The 15,427-nt window shown below is 39.7% G+C and overlaps 1 protein-coding gene across 2 annotated transcripts in view; it reads right to left on the bottom strand.

Annotated features, from left to right (window-relative positions):
* Window positions 1-9,198: 9,198 nt before the first annotated feature.
* Window positions 9,199-15,427, bottom strand: part of LOC108086354 (DEAD-box helicase Dbp80) — a 46,504-nt gene continuing 40,275 nt past the window's right edge. For both annotated transcript variants that reach the window (XM_043208478.1, XM_043208479.1), the window contains exons 9-11: window positions 14,258-14,420; window positions 14,083-14,196; window positions 9,199-9,376 (exon numbers count right to left, since the gene is read on the bottom strand). In XM_043208478.1, the coding sequence (XP_043064413.1) occupies window positions 9,237-9,376; window positions 14,083-14,196; window positions 14,258-14,420 (417 nt within the window). In that variant the 3' untranslated portion in view covers window positions 9,199-9,236. The remainder of the gene's footprint in view (window positions 9,377-14,082; window positions 14,197-14,257; window positions 14,421-15,427) is intronic.

Here is a 15,427-nt window from a genome sequence, read left to right as displayed (position 1 = left end):
TGCGGAATGTAGTAATGGTGTCCTGGAGGAGGTATCGAAAGCAATGACATATGTATGACCAAGGGTAAGATACTCTCTCATGAATTCTTGGTACATATCATGCAAACTGGCGTCACGGTTAAGTTTGCGCTCCAACGCAAGAAATCTGCGCTTTGCTGTTTCGAAAGACAGCCCTAGCACATTCGAATTCATTTTAAATGGTAGCTTTACCTCAAACCGACCCGAGGCAAGTCTTTTTACCGTCTCCTTGAAGTGTTGCTCACAAGCAACTTGTTCAGCTGTATAGACAGCCTTCGAACTCTCTGTGACTTGTTCCAAATTCCAAAATCGTTCAACTAGAGAGTCGAGAGAACCGATATCATCGTTAACAGTGACGCTACAAACTTGAGCATTATTCAACTCTTGCTGAGTGTACTTCCCAGAAACAATCCACCCCAGTAAAGTTTTCTGAATTGATGGGTGGTGGGAACCTAACTTTATTTGGCCTACGCTTAAAAGTTCGAAAAATATTTCTGCGCCAATTAGCAGGTCCACCTTTGCAGGCTTATAAAAGCGAGGGTCTGCCAACTCAATGTTTGCTGGTATACTCCATTGCGCACAGTTCACCTCATGGTCTGGTTGGTATGTCGAAATCGATTTTAAGACCCAAAAATCAGATCCAAAACTATGAGCATTGATCCTAGAATGTATCGATGTGTGGACCTTATGTCGTACTACCGATTCACTATTTCCTACAGTGGTAACGTTTAAGTATGACTCTTCTCTTTTTAAACGCAGACGTTGTGCTAGATCCTCAGCCATAAAGTTTATTTGCGAACCCGAATCTAAAAGAGCTCTTGCTAACTGAAGTTGCCCAAACCTATCTCGTACCTTTACTATCGCAGTAGCAAGAATGACTTGGTCATTGCTCGCGACATGACTTGAATAGGCTTGATTTTGCTGGCCGGCAGCTACTGCGTTGCTCTGAGAGCGCACTTGCGGCACTGATCCAGGAACAGTTGGCTGATGCTCTACATCGTAGCGGTGAAGAAGCGTGTTATGTGGTGTTGAACAAACACGACACTTTGCAGCCTTGCATTTCTTAACTGGATGTCCTTGACGTAGACAATTAATGCACAAACGGTGGTGCTTAACGAAATTAAAACGCTGAATTACCGGGAGAGCAACAAAAGCTTGACAACTGCCTAAACTGTGGTCCGACGCTGAGCAATATTGACATTTTGTCTCAGTCCGTCGTTCTGTCTTTGTGCATGAAAAAGAAGATCTTGAACATCCCTTATTTGCTCCCTGGCTGGTCTTTCCCTTGTTCCTTGTGGATTCCTCAGCAACTAAATGCTGATACCGACGATTTAGCTGAACCACGCAATCGGACCATGTTGGCAAAGTATCGTAATCTAACTGTTCTTCAAAGCGCGATTTCGTACCGTGATCTACTTTGGACATTGCTATGTGAATCAACATGGCGTTATTTATTTCCTTCTCGCTCCCCAAAGACTGTAATGACGCATACAGAGCTGACATTTCATCGATTAGAGACCTTAAACTGGAAGCCGATGGTTTTAGTGCAGGAGGGATTTCAAATAATTGTGACACTGTATCAAAAAAGATCAGACATTTGTTATCATAAACACTTTTTAAACTATCCAATGCCTTTTCGTAATTACTCTCCGAAATTTGAAAAGCCTTAACTGTTCCTAGGGCACCATCAGTTAGACAAGAAAGCAAGTGATTAAACTTCTCGACATTTGTTAAAGATGTATCATTACGCACCAAGCTTTCAAAAAGACTTATAAAGTTTTTAAATTCCGCATGTTTTCCACTAAATTTAGGCAGATTTACTTTTGGCAAATTTGATATCGGACGATGATGATTGTTATCCGCCTGATTGACTTTTTTTAGAATCGTTAACTTGCATTGCAGACCGGTATAATGATTTTGTGATAACACACATATCCTCAACTGACACTCTTAAATCGTTACTTGGATTAATTAAATCGATGTCTGACTGGATTTCCAATAATTTTTCACAATAAGTTTCAAGCAGTTCCATTCGGTATTCGATTTGAACTTTATCGAAGGAGATAGTTCTGTCCTCGAATGCCGTTCTCATACGCCTAATATCAGCCATAACCCTATTGTGTTTTTGCATAGCTGCGAGAAGTTTTTGGCTAGTTTTAGAAGTTCCTTCCTTCACAATTAATTCCTTATCTTTGTCACTCATTTTGAAATTATTAGAATTTATTATTTATTTTCCAAATTTATTTATTAATTATATGCCTCTCACAAAGGCTAAACTGCAATATTTTGCCGAAGGACAACGTTGAAGCAGAATAAAGTAATTTATTTTGGTCACCTAAGGGTTAAAGAATGCGAAATAATTGTATATGTATGTACTTGCAGGTATAACCTCTGCAGCCAACGCCAAAATTAAAACGATAAAAATTTATTCGACAACGCAAAATAGGGCGAAAGATTCCCGCGAATTATTGTAGATCACACAGGGGTTAAAGATGCCAAATAATTGTGTATGTATGTATGTACTCGCAGGTATAACCTCTGCAGCCAACGCCAAAATTAAAACGATAAAATTTTATTCGACAACGCAAAATTGTGTAAAAGCTTCCCGCGAATTGTTGTGGATCACATAAGGGTTAAATATGCCCACAAAACACAGCCAAAACGCACCAATTTTTGATTTTAATTTATTAAAAACGTGTATATAAGTGGCTCATATAAGGGTTAACAATTGTGATACACTGCGTCGAATTCCAACGGGTTCTATTTATTTAAGCGAAAATTCTCCAAAGTGCAAATGTATGTATGTATATGCGCAACTCTAACTTGTACTGCTCTTTATTTGCAAGTACATGCAAACCGCTATGTAAACGTTTCAAAAAACTGTTCTGCGAATCGGGAATCAGAGAGAGAACACAAAACCGTTTATTTGTCTCAACTTTTAAAAATTTTCGCACTTGATTTTTTATTAAAGGCAGTTCACATAGAATAATGGGTATTTTAAGCTTTTATAATTTTCTGAGTGCCAAAAATTAATACAAGTTGCTGGAGTGGGCAACGTATACATGCAACAAAAATGTTCGACAATTAATGTTTGGCACTGAATACCTGGTTGTTTGGCATGTTTGGCACAAACTTTCCTTTTTTATGGTCGAGTCCAACGCTGCACCGAATCCGCCAGCTAGGTTATTCACTCACACTGAGAAAAATGAACGAGTGCGGAGACGACGAAAATGCACTATATGTTCTATTTTCTGTGGTGATTTTCCACGAAAATGCTAACCGAAGTCCCTGCTCGGGCGCCAATGGACAATCCGTGAGGGTTTTCACGGAATTGAAAATGATTTAAATTTTGACTTGCGGTGTAGCAGCCTAGCTGGGGATTTTCCGTCACGAAAGAAGACGCAAAGACAATTCGAAATCAATGCAATTTATTGCGCGGGCGCAGCCAACGTAGACGAGAGATTATCAACGACTCACTCACACGAGCAGTGCCAAATTCTGACGAAGTTACAAGCTTATCATTATAAGAGTAAGAGTAAGAGTAATTTAATTTACGAGCTAGGCTTAGAGTACAAGAACTTCATTGGACTTCAATTTTTCTCTACTTCAGTTTTTTCTCTTTACTTATAATTATGTATTTATAATTTATTATTCCAAATTTGACTGCTCCAACAATACTGTTGTTTATAATAACTAAGTTTACATGCGCGTCTTGAAATCTCGATTTCTCAATAGAGATTTTGGTTTGCTAACTGTCCGATGGTCTTAGTCGTTTGTTAACCGGTAAGTTAGTATTTTTAGATGTGGGTGGTTGTTGTTGTTGGGGGTGTATGCTGTTTGAGGACTTTGAGTTTTATTCGAAATTTGTTTGAAGGGGTTTTTGTGAGTAATTGGTTGTGTGTTCATATGTTTATGAATCTGCTGTGTATAGGTGGGTCTAAATGATTGCATGTATTGATTAAAATTAGGTTGGAATGGCTGAGAGTATTGTGGGTAACTTGGTCTATATTGGTATTGGGTATTTGTATTGAATTTGTGTGGTTTAGAATTCTGAGTAGGGTAACCATTTTTAGTACAGTTTTCCGGACTTTTATTTAATTCAATATTAATATGTTCTTCGTATATTCCCTCATTCGGTAACTTCCTAATCAGTATTTTATTGGAATCTTTTATCGCCTGTACATAAATATGAAAATTTGGTTGGTTACCTTCTAAATGCAATTTCCGCTTCTTCGCAGAATGCTCTCAGATTTCCTTTATAAGGTGTCTCCCTGAAGTTCTCCAGTAGCTTGTAGTTAAGTGCTTAGGCTTAAATTCATCAATCAGTCTAGATCGTAGGGTAGGCCAATCTTCTATATTCGGGAGGCCCAATGATCGTGTCACGTGTCCGTCTAAGTTCCTTTTGATGGCTCCAAGTAGAATTCTCTGTTGTCGAACATCATTGGTTTATTACATAGAAATTACATAGTCAACTCTGCTGAATAAGGTGAAGAGGGTTTCTGGATCACCCTAATTGGCATGATGTCTTTTAGTTGCCGACGAGCTTCAGCAAGGTTGTTGTTGTTTAGCGCCACGATTTGGGGTGTGGCGATAGTTGGTTGCGACATTTTTTTGTAAAGTTCTAATTTCGTTGTTACAGTAAAAATAAAAATTTTGTTTTATTTTTATTTCACTTATTAAAGTTTTGTTTAACTTAATTTTCTTAAAATTTTATGTTATTATTTTTATATTTATATTTTTTTTTTTAACTGTTAGTTGCCTTTGGACTTATTGTGTTGTATTTTTAAAATATATTCTTCCACTTTTTGTTGGACAACCGAATTGGAATTGTAATCCAAGTTTTTAAATGTGTCGCGTAATTTTGAGAACTGAATTATAAAATTTAATTTATTTTCCACTCGAGGTTCTGTTTTTCGGATACTTTTTGTATCCTACCGACTACGCCAGTAAAATTGTTTTTATTTAAATGAGTCGAACTAATATCCCGTCAGTTGACTAAGGACAACGCCAAGGAGAATGAACGAGGATTTGGTTTACGTCTTTATTCGATTGATCTCAGCTTGAGACTAATTTCTTATTATAAAAATCTTACTTGTGCTGCCCTTTGTTTACAAAAGTTTGGGAGCGAAGTCGCCCGCTTGGGATATTGATTGTATACAATAATTTGAGCGTAAGAGTGCCACTTAGGGTTCGGCACTTTGTGATTGCAAGAACTGTTTATGTTATTGAAGAGCGGTCATCGCCTGCTCTGGATGTGGATTGTTTACATTGATTGAGTGTGGGATCGCCTACGCTGCATATTCTTATTTCTTGACTTCAAAGACAATAGGTGGAAAAATATATCTGAGCCCGCCATCAGCAGAATGTAGTTTTAAATCATGATCTTCTCTTATTCCGTCGTTAGTGGTGTATGTTAAGATGTAGAAAAGGTCCGTTTAACCTTATACTTTTGAAAAGATCCCGTAACTGGAGAAGCGCAGCAGTAGTAGTCGTCGTATGAAGTTTTGAAACGAATACATATTGGGTTGGCAAGAAAGTCATGTCGTTTTTTTCAATATTTTCAAAGATGATTTATTTATAGCAGGACTTATAATTAATCAATTATGTATTGGCCGTTTTGTTCGACCACTAATGACCATCTCTCGGGCGCAGCTGCATAATTTCGCGCTTGAAGAACTTTTGGTCTTTTCCAGCAAAGAATCGAGACAAATGGTTTTCGATAGCCTCATCTGAATCAAAGTTTTTACCATTCAAAGAGTTTTGAAGAGAGCGAAACAAATGGTAATCTGAAGGTGCTAAGTCCGGACTATAAGGTGGATGTGGTAGCACTTCCCAATTCAGCTCCGTTAATTTTTGCCGAGTGACCAAAGATGTGTGGGGCCTAACGTTGTCATGGTGAAAGACTATACCCTTGCGTTTAGCTAGTGCCGGCTCCTTTTCTTTAATTTTTTCCGCCAAATTGAATAGCTGGCGACAGTACACATCTGAATTGATGGTTTCATTCCGTCCCAGCAGCTCAAAGTGCACTACACCCTTCCAATTCCACCAAACAGACAGCACAACTTTCCTCTGATGGATATCGGCCTTTGATGTGGCTTGGGCTGGCTCATCTTTCTTGCTTCATGATCTTTTTCGTTGGACATTATTTTAAACAACCCACTTTTCGTCGCCAGTAATGATCCGCTTCAAAAAAGGATCGTTTTTAATCCGTTGCAGTAGAGAATAGCAGATGTTGATACGCTTAGTTAAGTGAATTTCCTTTAAGTTATGCGGAACCCAAACATCGAGCTTGCTTACGTAGCCAAGTTTCTTCAAATGGTTTTCAACCGTTGTACGCGACACTTTGAGCTTCTCTGACATCTCCCGCGTTGAATAACGCCGGTTTTCATCCAGCAAAGCCTGAATTTGTTCGTCAAAAACGGCCGATGGTCGACCAGAACGTGGGGCGTCTTTAACTCCAAAATCTCCAAGCCTGAATTTGGCAAACCAGCGCTGACATTGGCGATCACTCATGGCATCTTTACCATATGCTCACTTTGGTCCTCCATGTTTAGTTTGCTATAGCTTCCACAAATGTTATCGAATAATTACCAAATTTTCGTGGATAGTACCTAAGACAATGAGCTTTAAAAATATACTAAAAAGTGTGACCCTGGTGCTCGATTAGTCGTAAATAAATTAGATTAAAAACGATTACTAAAAAAAATGACGACTTTCTTGCCAACCCAATATAAAAATTTAAATTATCTAAACTCAAAAAGGTGGGGGGCTTACGAAGATTCTGCTCCAAAAAAATGCTCAAAAAATTCCAGATCAAAATTTAAAAACTTACAAGAGTTAGAGGCCCTTACATGGAGCACATGTCGAGCATCGTTCTTTTAAAGCCACAACTTTAAACGCGATTTTCTCAAAACCACGTTTTTTGACCTTACGGTAGTGACTGAAAGCGTTGGGAAAAACCAATCGTCATCAAATTTTGTAAAATGTTCTCAATTGTTTTTTCTAATAAACGAACTACGATCAGCATATTGAAAATTGTTTTTATACCCTTGCAGAGCAAAGGGTATTATAATTTTGGCCAGAAGTTTGCAACGCAGTGAAGGAGACACCTCAGACCCCATAAAGTATATATATTCTTGATCAGCATCACCTTCTGAATCGAAATACGTCTGTACGTCTGTCCGTCTGTCCGTTTCTGCCCAAACTAGTCTCTCAGTTTTGAAGCTATCTTGCTGAAACTTTCCCAAAAGTTGTGTAGTTATTGCACGCAGTATATAAGTCGGAACGAGCCGGATCGGCCGACTATATCGGATAGCTCCCATACGAGAGATTGAAAAAAAAAAATCTCACTCCGTTGTTTTTAATCAGATCGACTTGAATTCTTCAAGATGGCGCTTTCTAACTACTATTAAATTTCGGGTTAAATTTGTTCAAAATCGGATAACTCTATCATATAGCTGCCATAGGAGAGATCGAAAAATATATATAGAATTAATGAAAATAAATTGATAACATCGTTGTTTTTTATCGTACGAGCATGATTTTTTGAATATCAAGTTTTTAAACAACTCTTATATTGAGAAAAAAATTTCATAAAAAACGGACAACTATATCTTATAGCTGCCATAGGAAAGATCGAAAAATCTATATTGAAATAACGAAAATAAATTTATAACATCGTTGTTTTTTATCAGGCAAGTATGGTTTTTGGAATATAGAGTTTTCTTACGATTCTTGAATTACGAATTAAATTTGATCAAAATCGGACAACTATATCATATAGCTCCCATATGATAGTCGAAAATATGGAAAATGAATAGAAAAATCGTCATAGCTTCAATGTTGTTAGGCTTTATGCATTTTGTTCAACGTATTTGAGATCTGCAAGGGTATATAAGCTTCGGCTTGCCGAAGCTAGCTTCCTTTCTTGTTTTTTTTTAATAATAAATTTAAAGCAAGAAAGGAAGATAGCTTCGGCAAGCCCAAGCTTATATACCCTTGCAGTCATCAAATATGTCAAACAAAATACATAAAGGCTAAACAACATCGAAGCTATGAAAATTTTTCCTTTAATTTTCCATATTTTCGACTAAAGATCATATGGCAGCTATATGATATATTTGTCCGATTTTTATCAAATTTAATTCGTAATTCAATAGTCGTTAGAAAACTTTATGTTCCAAAAATCATGCTCATCTGATGAAAAATAAATTTCTATATAGATTTTTTGATCTTTCCTATGGCAGCTATAAGATATAGTGGCCCGATTTCTATGAAACTTTTTTCTCATTTTAAGAGTCATTAAAAATTTTGATATTCAAAAAATCATCTCGTGGGATAAAAAACAACGATGTTATCAATTTATTTCCAATAATTCTATATATATTTTTCGATCTCTCCTATGGCAGCTATATGATAGAGTTATCCGATTTTGATAAAATTTAATCCGAAATGCAATAGTAGTTAGAAAACGTCATCTTGAAGAAATCAAGAAGAAGAAATCAAAAACAACGGCGTGAGAACTTTTCATTTCATTCTCTCGTTTGGGAACTATCCGATATAGTCGGCCGATCCGGCCCGTTCGGACTTATATACTGCGTGCAATAACTACACATTTAAAATTTTCTACATTGTATCTGCATTGTACTGCCTCTCTGCAGCTCCTAAATCCATTAATAACATTTTTTTTTAGCACAAAATCAGGCCTAAAATAAAAAAAAATAAGTTTTTCCTCCTCTCCTTTTTATTTTTGTATCGATTTGTAATATTTTCTTTTTCTCGTTTTCTTAAAATCTACCTTCTTCACTCCTCCTGGGAGCATAGGGAGGATTCATTAATCTTTGGTTTTCGATCGTACTGGTGATTAGCCAGTAGCTACTTATCCTAGTGGTGGGATTGCCACCTGGCGCTATCTAGGAGTGATGAAAGTTCTATTGTTGGGTCCATACTAACGTGGACGAGGGGGTGTGCGGGTCCAGGGAGCCGAAATTTGTTAGTATATGGCGGCCAAATTTCAGCAAAATTGGGCTGCAGCCCCCGCTCGGTTGGGCAGGTAATACGCGCAAAAAAAATATGATTAAAAAATAAATATTGGCTTATATTAACACATTTTCATTTACATAACATAGCCTTAATGCTTTGAACAATATTATAACGGCAAAGAAAAAAACTCTTTGAAAATAAAATAAAATGTCTTCTTTATTGTGATGGCATTTAAACTAATTGCCAATTTTCTCAATGTCATCGGCACTATCTGTATTCAAAACTTCAATTACTTTTTTAAAATGCTTCTCGATATCAGAGCACACTTTCATAGATTTTTCGTCCGTTATAAGGTTTATAGCAATCCCAGACTTTCCTGAAAAAAAAGTTTGTTAGTATTGCAGAATTAATGATTGACAGAGAATGAGAGAATGCTACTGACAAGAGACTCGATTATAAGATAATATGTACTTGCATAAACAATGTCAATAGGCGTAACAACTTTCGAATCTTGACTGGGCGAGTCACTTTTCTTAAAACTTTTCACCATGAAAATTTGCATTTTCAATCCCAATACTCTAGCTCTTGAAGTTCTCGATATCTCAAAATTCCAACAGACAGAAAGGCGCGAACGACCAGAACGCTGATGGGCATAAAAGTGGGCGTGTGAGTTTTAAAAAACTGCAATCGCTGTTTATTCTGTATATAAAATCCAAAGCGAATTTCCAAATTGTTATAACCTTTTTACTGTGGGCGCCACAGATTTTCAACGATCATAGAGAAGGATGGACTGGTCAAGATATATAAAGGATCATAAGCGCCTTCTTCGACCTTTTTTTGTTTTTTGTTTATTTTTTTGGTGTTTTATTTGTAATTTTTGATCTTTCCTATGGCAGCTTTATGATATAGTACTCCGATTTATGAAATTTTTTATAGATACGGCTGTTAAGAATCCCAGGCAGCAAAATGCCACACCGAAAAGTTCACGCGAGAGCCCTAGAGCCGGTAAGCTCTCAGCCCCAAAAAGGCAGAAGGTACCGCAGCCTTGGGGCACAAACAACAAGGTAGTGAAATCCATTATCTACGTCAATGCTGCAGGAAAAAGTTCTGGCCCCTTTCCGCCGAGCCATGCGGCCAAAGGCACGACTGAGGGTGCAGAAAAATGGTCAACGGTTACCAGAAAACCGAAAAACAGCAGTCGCAAAAAAAAAAAACTCCCGCCACGTACAGACGCACTAGTCGTCAAGTGTGGTGTTGGGATGCAGTACACAAAAGTCCTGAAGCTGGTGAAGAATAATCCAACTTTGCAGCAGCATAAGGATTGCGTTAAACTCCTCATCAAAATGATGAAAACGGCCGACCCAGCCACATCCATATTAAAGAAGGCTATGCAGGAAACTCTGTCTGATAAGGCAGAAGTTAAGGATTTGGAGGAGCTAGTCTAGGTAGAGACTAGGGACATAGTTTTCGTGAGTTTTCGTCGAGGGACGACATTCCGCCAGTGGCCATCCTTTCCCTGAGGAAGGCGTACGGGGGCACGCTCACAGCTACGTTGAGCATGCCGCCCGATCTTGAAAAATCCACATTGATTGGGCGCACTGTAGAGTGCGGAAGAATGTAGAGCCAAAGCGGTGCTACAAATGCCTCGTATTTGGGTACATGGCCATGCACTGCCGTGGGCTGGATCACGTGTCCAAAAACTGCAGCAAAGAGTCGTGTTGCATATTATGCGCAAAAGCCCACGGCGTAATCTGCAAACATCACACGCTTAGCAAAAGCTGCCCAGCTTAACAGAAGGCTTTTAAAAAAATGTTAAATTAAATTCTGAAACTAAATTTGAACCATTGCAGAGCGGCCCAGGACTTGCTTACACAAACAGTGCGAGCTTTAAAAATAGACCTGGTCATACTGAGTGAGCCTTACTCAAGTAAGCACGATGGCATTTGGTTCCAGAACACCCAAGTTGGTGCAGCAATTTGAAGCTGCAGTCCGAGACCACTGCAGATCCAATGCCGGCTTTCAGGCAGAAGCTTTGTTAGAGCGACTGTGGGTAGCCTTACTATCTTCTCGTGCTACATTGCACCCAGCGTCGACTCCCAGATATTTGGCGGCATTGTCGACGAAATTCTGGACAACATCCCACCATCATTGCCGGCGACTTCAATGCCTGGGCAACGGAGTGGGGCAGTCTAAACACAAACCTTAGGGGCGTTTGCCCGGTCAGGCCTCACACTGGCTAACACAGGGTCAGCCAACACGTACGAAAAAGCGGGAAAGGGTTCCGTGATCGACATCACGTTTATGAGCCTAACCCTAACCAGAACGTCAGAATGACTGGTCTCAGACTTATATACGGGCAGCGACCATCGTGCCATAACCTTGACAATAAGAGACGGGCGATTCTAGCGCAAAAACTCGACCTCCGAGGCCTGACCTTAAGTTATCATAAGACCTTTCTTATGACGAGCGTAAGAACGCGAACGAAAATGCTGTATGCATAAAGAAAGCGACTTGGTCAGCATGCGAAAGAGACGTGCTGGCGGAAATGGATGCCCACCGGTGTATTGGTGGACCGATGCCATTGCCGAGGCGCGCAGAAATGCTTTCTGCTTATATGCTTTCGAGGCAGGCCTAACTTCGCTACTCTCCAGTCTCTATAAATCCTTGCGGTCGGCTTTGAAAAAGAGATATTGCTGTCGTCGCAGTAGCTAAGCATTTAACTGAAGCCGAAGCAATAACAAATGCGCCAATTGAGCAAGCTTCCATCTGGCTATGTGCTCATTGCCTAAAGCTCGCCGAGCACAAGACGGAATCCGTTTCAAACCGCTCAAATAAAAGTGGAAAGGACTACTATACGGTTCAAGCCTTTCATTAGTTACCTTGGCGTAATGCTGCACCACCGGCTTACGTACAAATTCCACCTAGACGTGACGGGCAATAAAGTTGCAAAAGTAGTTATTAACGGGCCAAAACAGCAGAGTAGGCGCCTTCTTGCCACCGTGGTGAAATCTACAATTATGTATGTGGCACCGATCTGGACTCCAGCCACGACCTCGCCTACATAGTCATTGCGTCATAGTCATTTTTGGCTTCCGGACCATTTCCGACGGCAGTGCGCTTTTCCTAACCGCCATGACGCCCCCAGACCTGCTTGCAAATCAGGCACAGGAGCTGGTCGGCCAACATCCATCGATCGAATAGATCAGAACCCGCGTGGTCTCAGCGTTCAAAAACCAATGGTAGTAGCTTAAAGGGTAGATAGAAATTTAAGATTCTGCCCGATGTGGAGCGTTGGTCAGAAAGAAACCACAATTTGACTTATATGTACATGACGCAACTACTGACAGGACATGTGTGCTTCAAGTCCTATCTTTATAGGGTTGGGCATAGGCATAGGTTTGCGGTTAACCGTGAGAGGGAAACGGAGAATAGGCTCAGGGTTTTAGTGGGTGCAAGACCCACACTTCGGCTCTTCAAGCTTAAAAAAAAAAAAAACAGGCCACTTATTCAATGCAGACTCTTTAGCCAATGCCTGCTATTTACTCAATACCATGCATGCTTCACAATGCACAGAAAAAAATTGCTGCAAAGTATCCAACGTTGGTCGGTCAATTATTCATGCCTCTCCCTACGCAAACGGATACGGAGCCAGCCGTAGGTTTCTGGCCAGAGACTCCATATTCGGGACCCTATCCTCAGCAACCTTATCCGGCTCCATAACAGGTCGGATGAAAAGTCCCCGGTCTGACCCATACTAGATTTTACTAGATTTTTTTCCATATGATTTTCATTCAGTACCAACCTTCAAACGATTAGTGTCAAAATTTGACAGCAATCGGACAATTAGTTCGGGAGTTATATCGATTTGAGTGAAGCTACTTTTGTTATTGTTGAAAAGATGGAAAAAAAAGAATTTCGTGTGTTAATAAAGTATTGCTTTTTGAAAGGAAAAAATACAGTTGAAGCCAAAGTGTGGCTTGATAAAGAGTTTCCGGGGTCTGCACCAGGAAAATCAACCATCATTGATTGGTATGCTAAGTTTAAACGTGGTGAAATGAGCACTGAAGACGGTGAACGCAGTGGACGCCCAAAAGAGGCTGTTACCGACGAAAACATCAAAAAAATCCATAGAATGATTTTGAATGACCGTAAAATGAAGTTGAGCGAGATAGCAGACATTGTAAAGATATCAAAGGAACGTGTACATCATATCATTCGCGAATATTTGGGCATGCGAAAGCTCTGTGCGAAGTGGGTGCCGCGCGAGCTCACAATCGATCAAAAACAACAACGAGTTGATGATTCGGAGCAGTGTTTGGAGATGTTTAAGCGCAATAAAGCCGAATTTTTCCGTCGATATGTGACAATGGATGAAACATGGCTCCATCACTACACTCCAGAGTCCAATCGTCAATCATCTGAATGGACAGCAAGCGACGAACCCAATCCAAAGCGTGGAAAAACGCAACAGTCGGCTGGAAAGGTTATGGCGTCTGTTTTTTGGGATGCGCATGGAATAATATTCATCGACTATCTCCAGAAGGGACAGACAATCAACAGCGACTATTACATTGCTTTATTGGAGCGGTTGAAAGCCGAAATCGCAAAGAAACGGCCGCATTTGAAGAGGAAAAAAGTGCTGTTCCACCAAGACAATGCACCATGTCACAAGTCTGGAAAAACGATGGCTAAAATTTATGAATTGGGCTACGAATTGCTTCCTCATCCACCGTATTCTCCAGATCTGGCCCCCAGCGACTATTTCCTGTTTGCGGACCTTAAAAGAATGCTCGCTGGCAAGAAATTTAAGACCGATGATGAAGTGATTGCTGAAACTGAGGCCTATTTTGAGGATAAACCGAAAGAGTACTACAAAAGTGGCATCGAAAAGTTGGAAAATCGCTATAATCGCTGCATCGCCCTCGAAGGCAACTATGTTGAATAATAAAATTGAATTTTGCAAAAAAAAAATTTTTACTATGGTAAACCGGGGACTTTTCATCCGGCCTGTTATCTTAGAAACGGATGCCTGATACAAGCGTCACTCCCTATAATAAAATTACATGAAAGATGAAAACTTACCAAATCGTCCAGTGCGGCCTATTCGATGTAGGTAAGTTTCGCAGTCCGCATTACCTACAACGTCTACAGGCAAATCAAAATTGACGACAATTGTAACTTGTTCAATATCAATACCTATAAATGATATCAAGTGTTTATTACGTTGAATATATATATATATATATTAAAAAAATACCCCTTGATAAAACATTTGTTGTTATTAGTACTTTTTCAAGTCCAGAACGGAAGCGATCTAAAACAGCAAGTCTCTGTTCAACTGTTAAATCACCAGAAAGCACCGCCACCGAATGTCCATCCGAGGTCATTTTCGCTGCAAGCCAAGCAGCTGTTCTTCGTGTCTATAAAACAAAAGATTAAACTCTGCTGTTAATGTTAAGCATGAATTATTAAATCCTTAAAAACTATGAAATAATATTTAGTAATACAAGACAGAAAGGAAGCTTCGGCGAACCGAAGTTTATACGAATATACCCTTGCAGTCATCGTTTCATCGATTGTTTTTTTGACAAATATTTGATACAGTCCTACGATTTTTATGAAATTCATTGGGAAAAAATTTCAGGAAAAAATCATGTATGATTTTTTAAGAGCACTCCTACTTTTAAAAGAAATAAAACACATAAAAGTCAGAAAAATTAATGAAATCTTGGTTTGAATTTATAGTATGGTCAATATAATTTAATGTTTACAGATAATTTCATTTAAATGTTGGCCGCGACTTCGGCTTAAATGCTCCATCCGCTTAGTCCAATTTTGGCATACTCTTTCCAACGTTTTTGCCGGTATCTCGCGCATGAAAGCTTCGATGTTGGCTTCCAATGCTCGAATTGTTGCGGGCTTGTCCCTATAGACAGGAGCCTTGACATGGCTCCACAAAAAATAATCTAAGGGCGTTAGTAAGGGTAGTGAGTAAGCAAATGTGCAATATAGACCTCTCTCGCCGTACAAAATTAACACTCTACAAGACACTCATCCTACCCGTGCTTTTATATGGCGCAGAAGCATGGGTAATATCACTGACGGATGCAGCAGCGCTTAGAGTGTTCGAGAGAAAAATTCTTCACAAGATCTTTGGTCCCGTTCGGATTGGGGACGACTTTCGCATTCGGATGAACCACGAGCTGTACGAGATGTACGACGACGTGGACGTGGTCCGGCGCATCACGATACAACGTCTGCGCTGGCTCGGCACGTTGTGCGTATGGATAAATAATCTCCAGCTCAGAAGGTGTTTGAAGCGAGAGTCGATTACGGGCGACGACGAAGGGGACGACCAAAGCTCCGATGGAAGGACCAAGTGGAGGAGAACCTGACTGCACTGGGTATTTCCGATTGGAGGAGGCGC

The sequence above is a fragment of the Drosophila ficusphila genome, unplaced genomic scaffold (assembly GCF_018152265.1).
Source record: "Drosophila ficusphila isolate 14025-0441.05 unplaced genomic scaffold, ASM1815226v1 contig_470, whole genome shotgun sequence".
Classification (NCBI taxonomy): domain Eukaryota; kingdom Metazoa; phylum Arthropoda; class Insecta; order Diptera; family Drosophilidae; genus Drosophila; species Drosophila ficusphila.
This window is presented reverse-complemented; position numbering and strand designations above follow the sequence as displayed.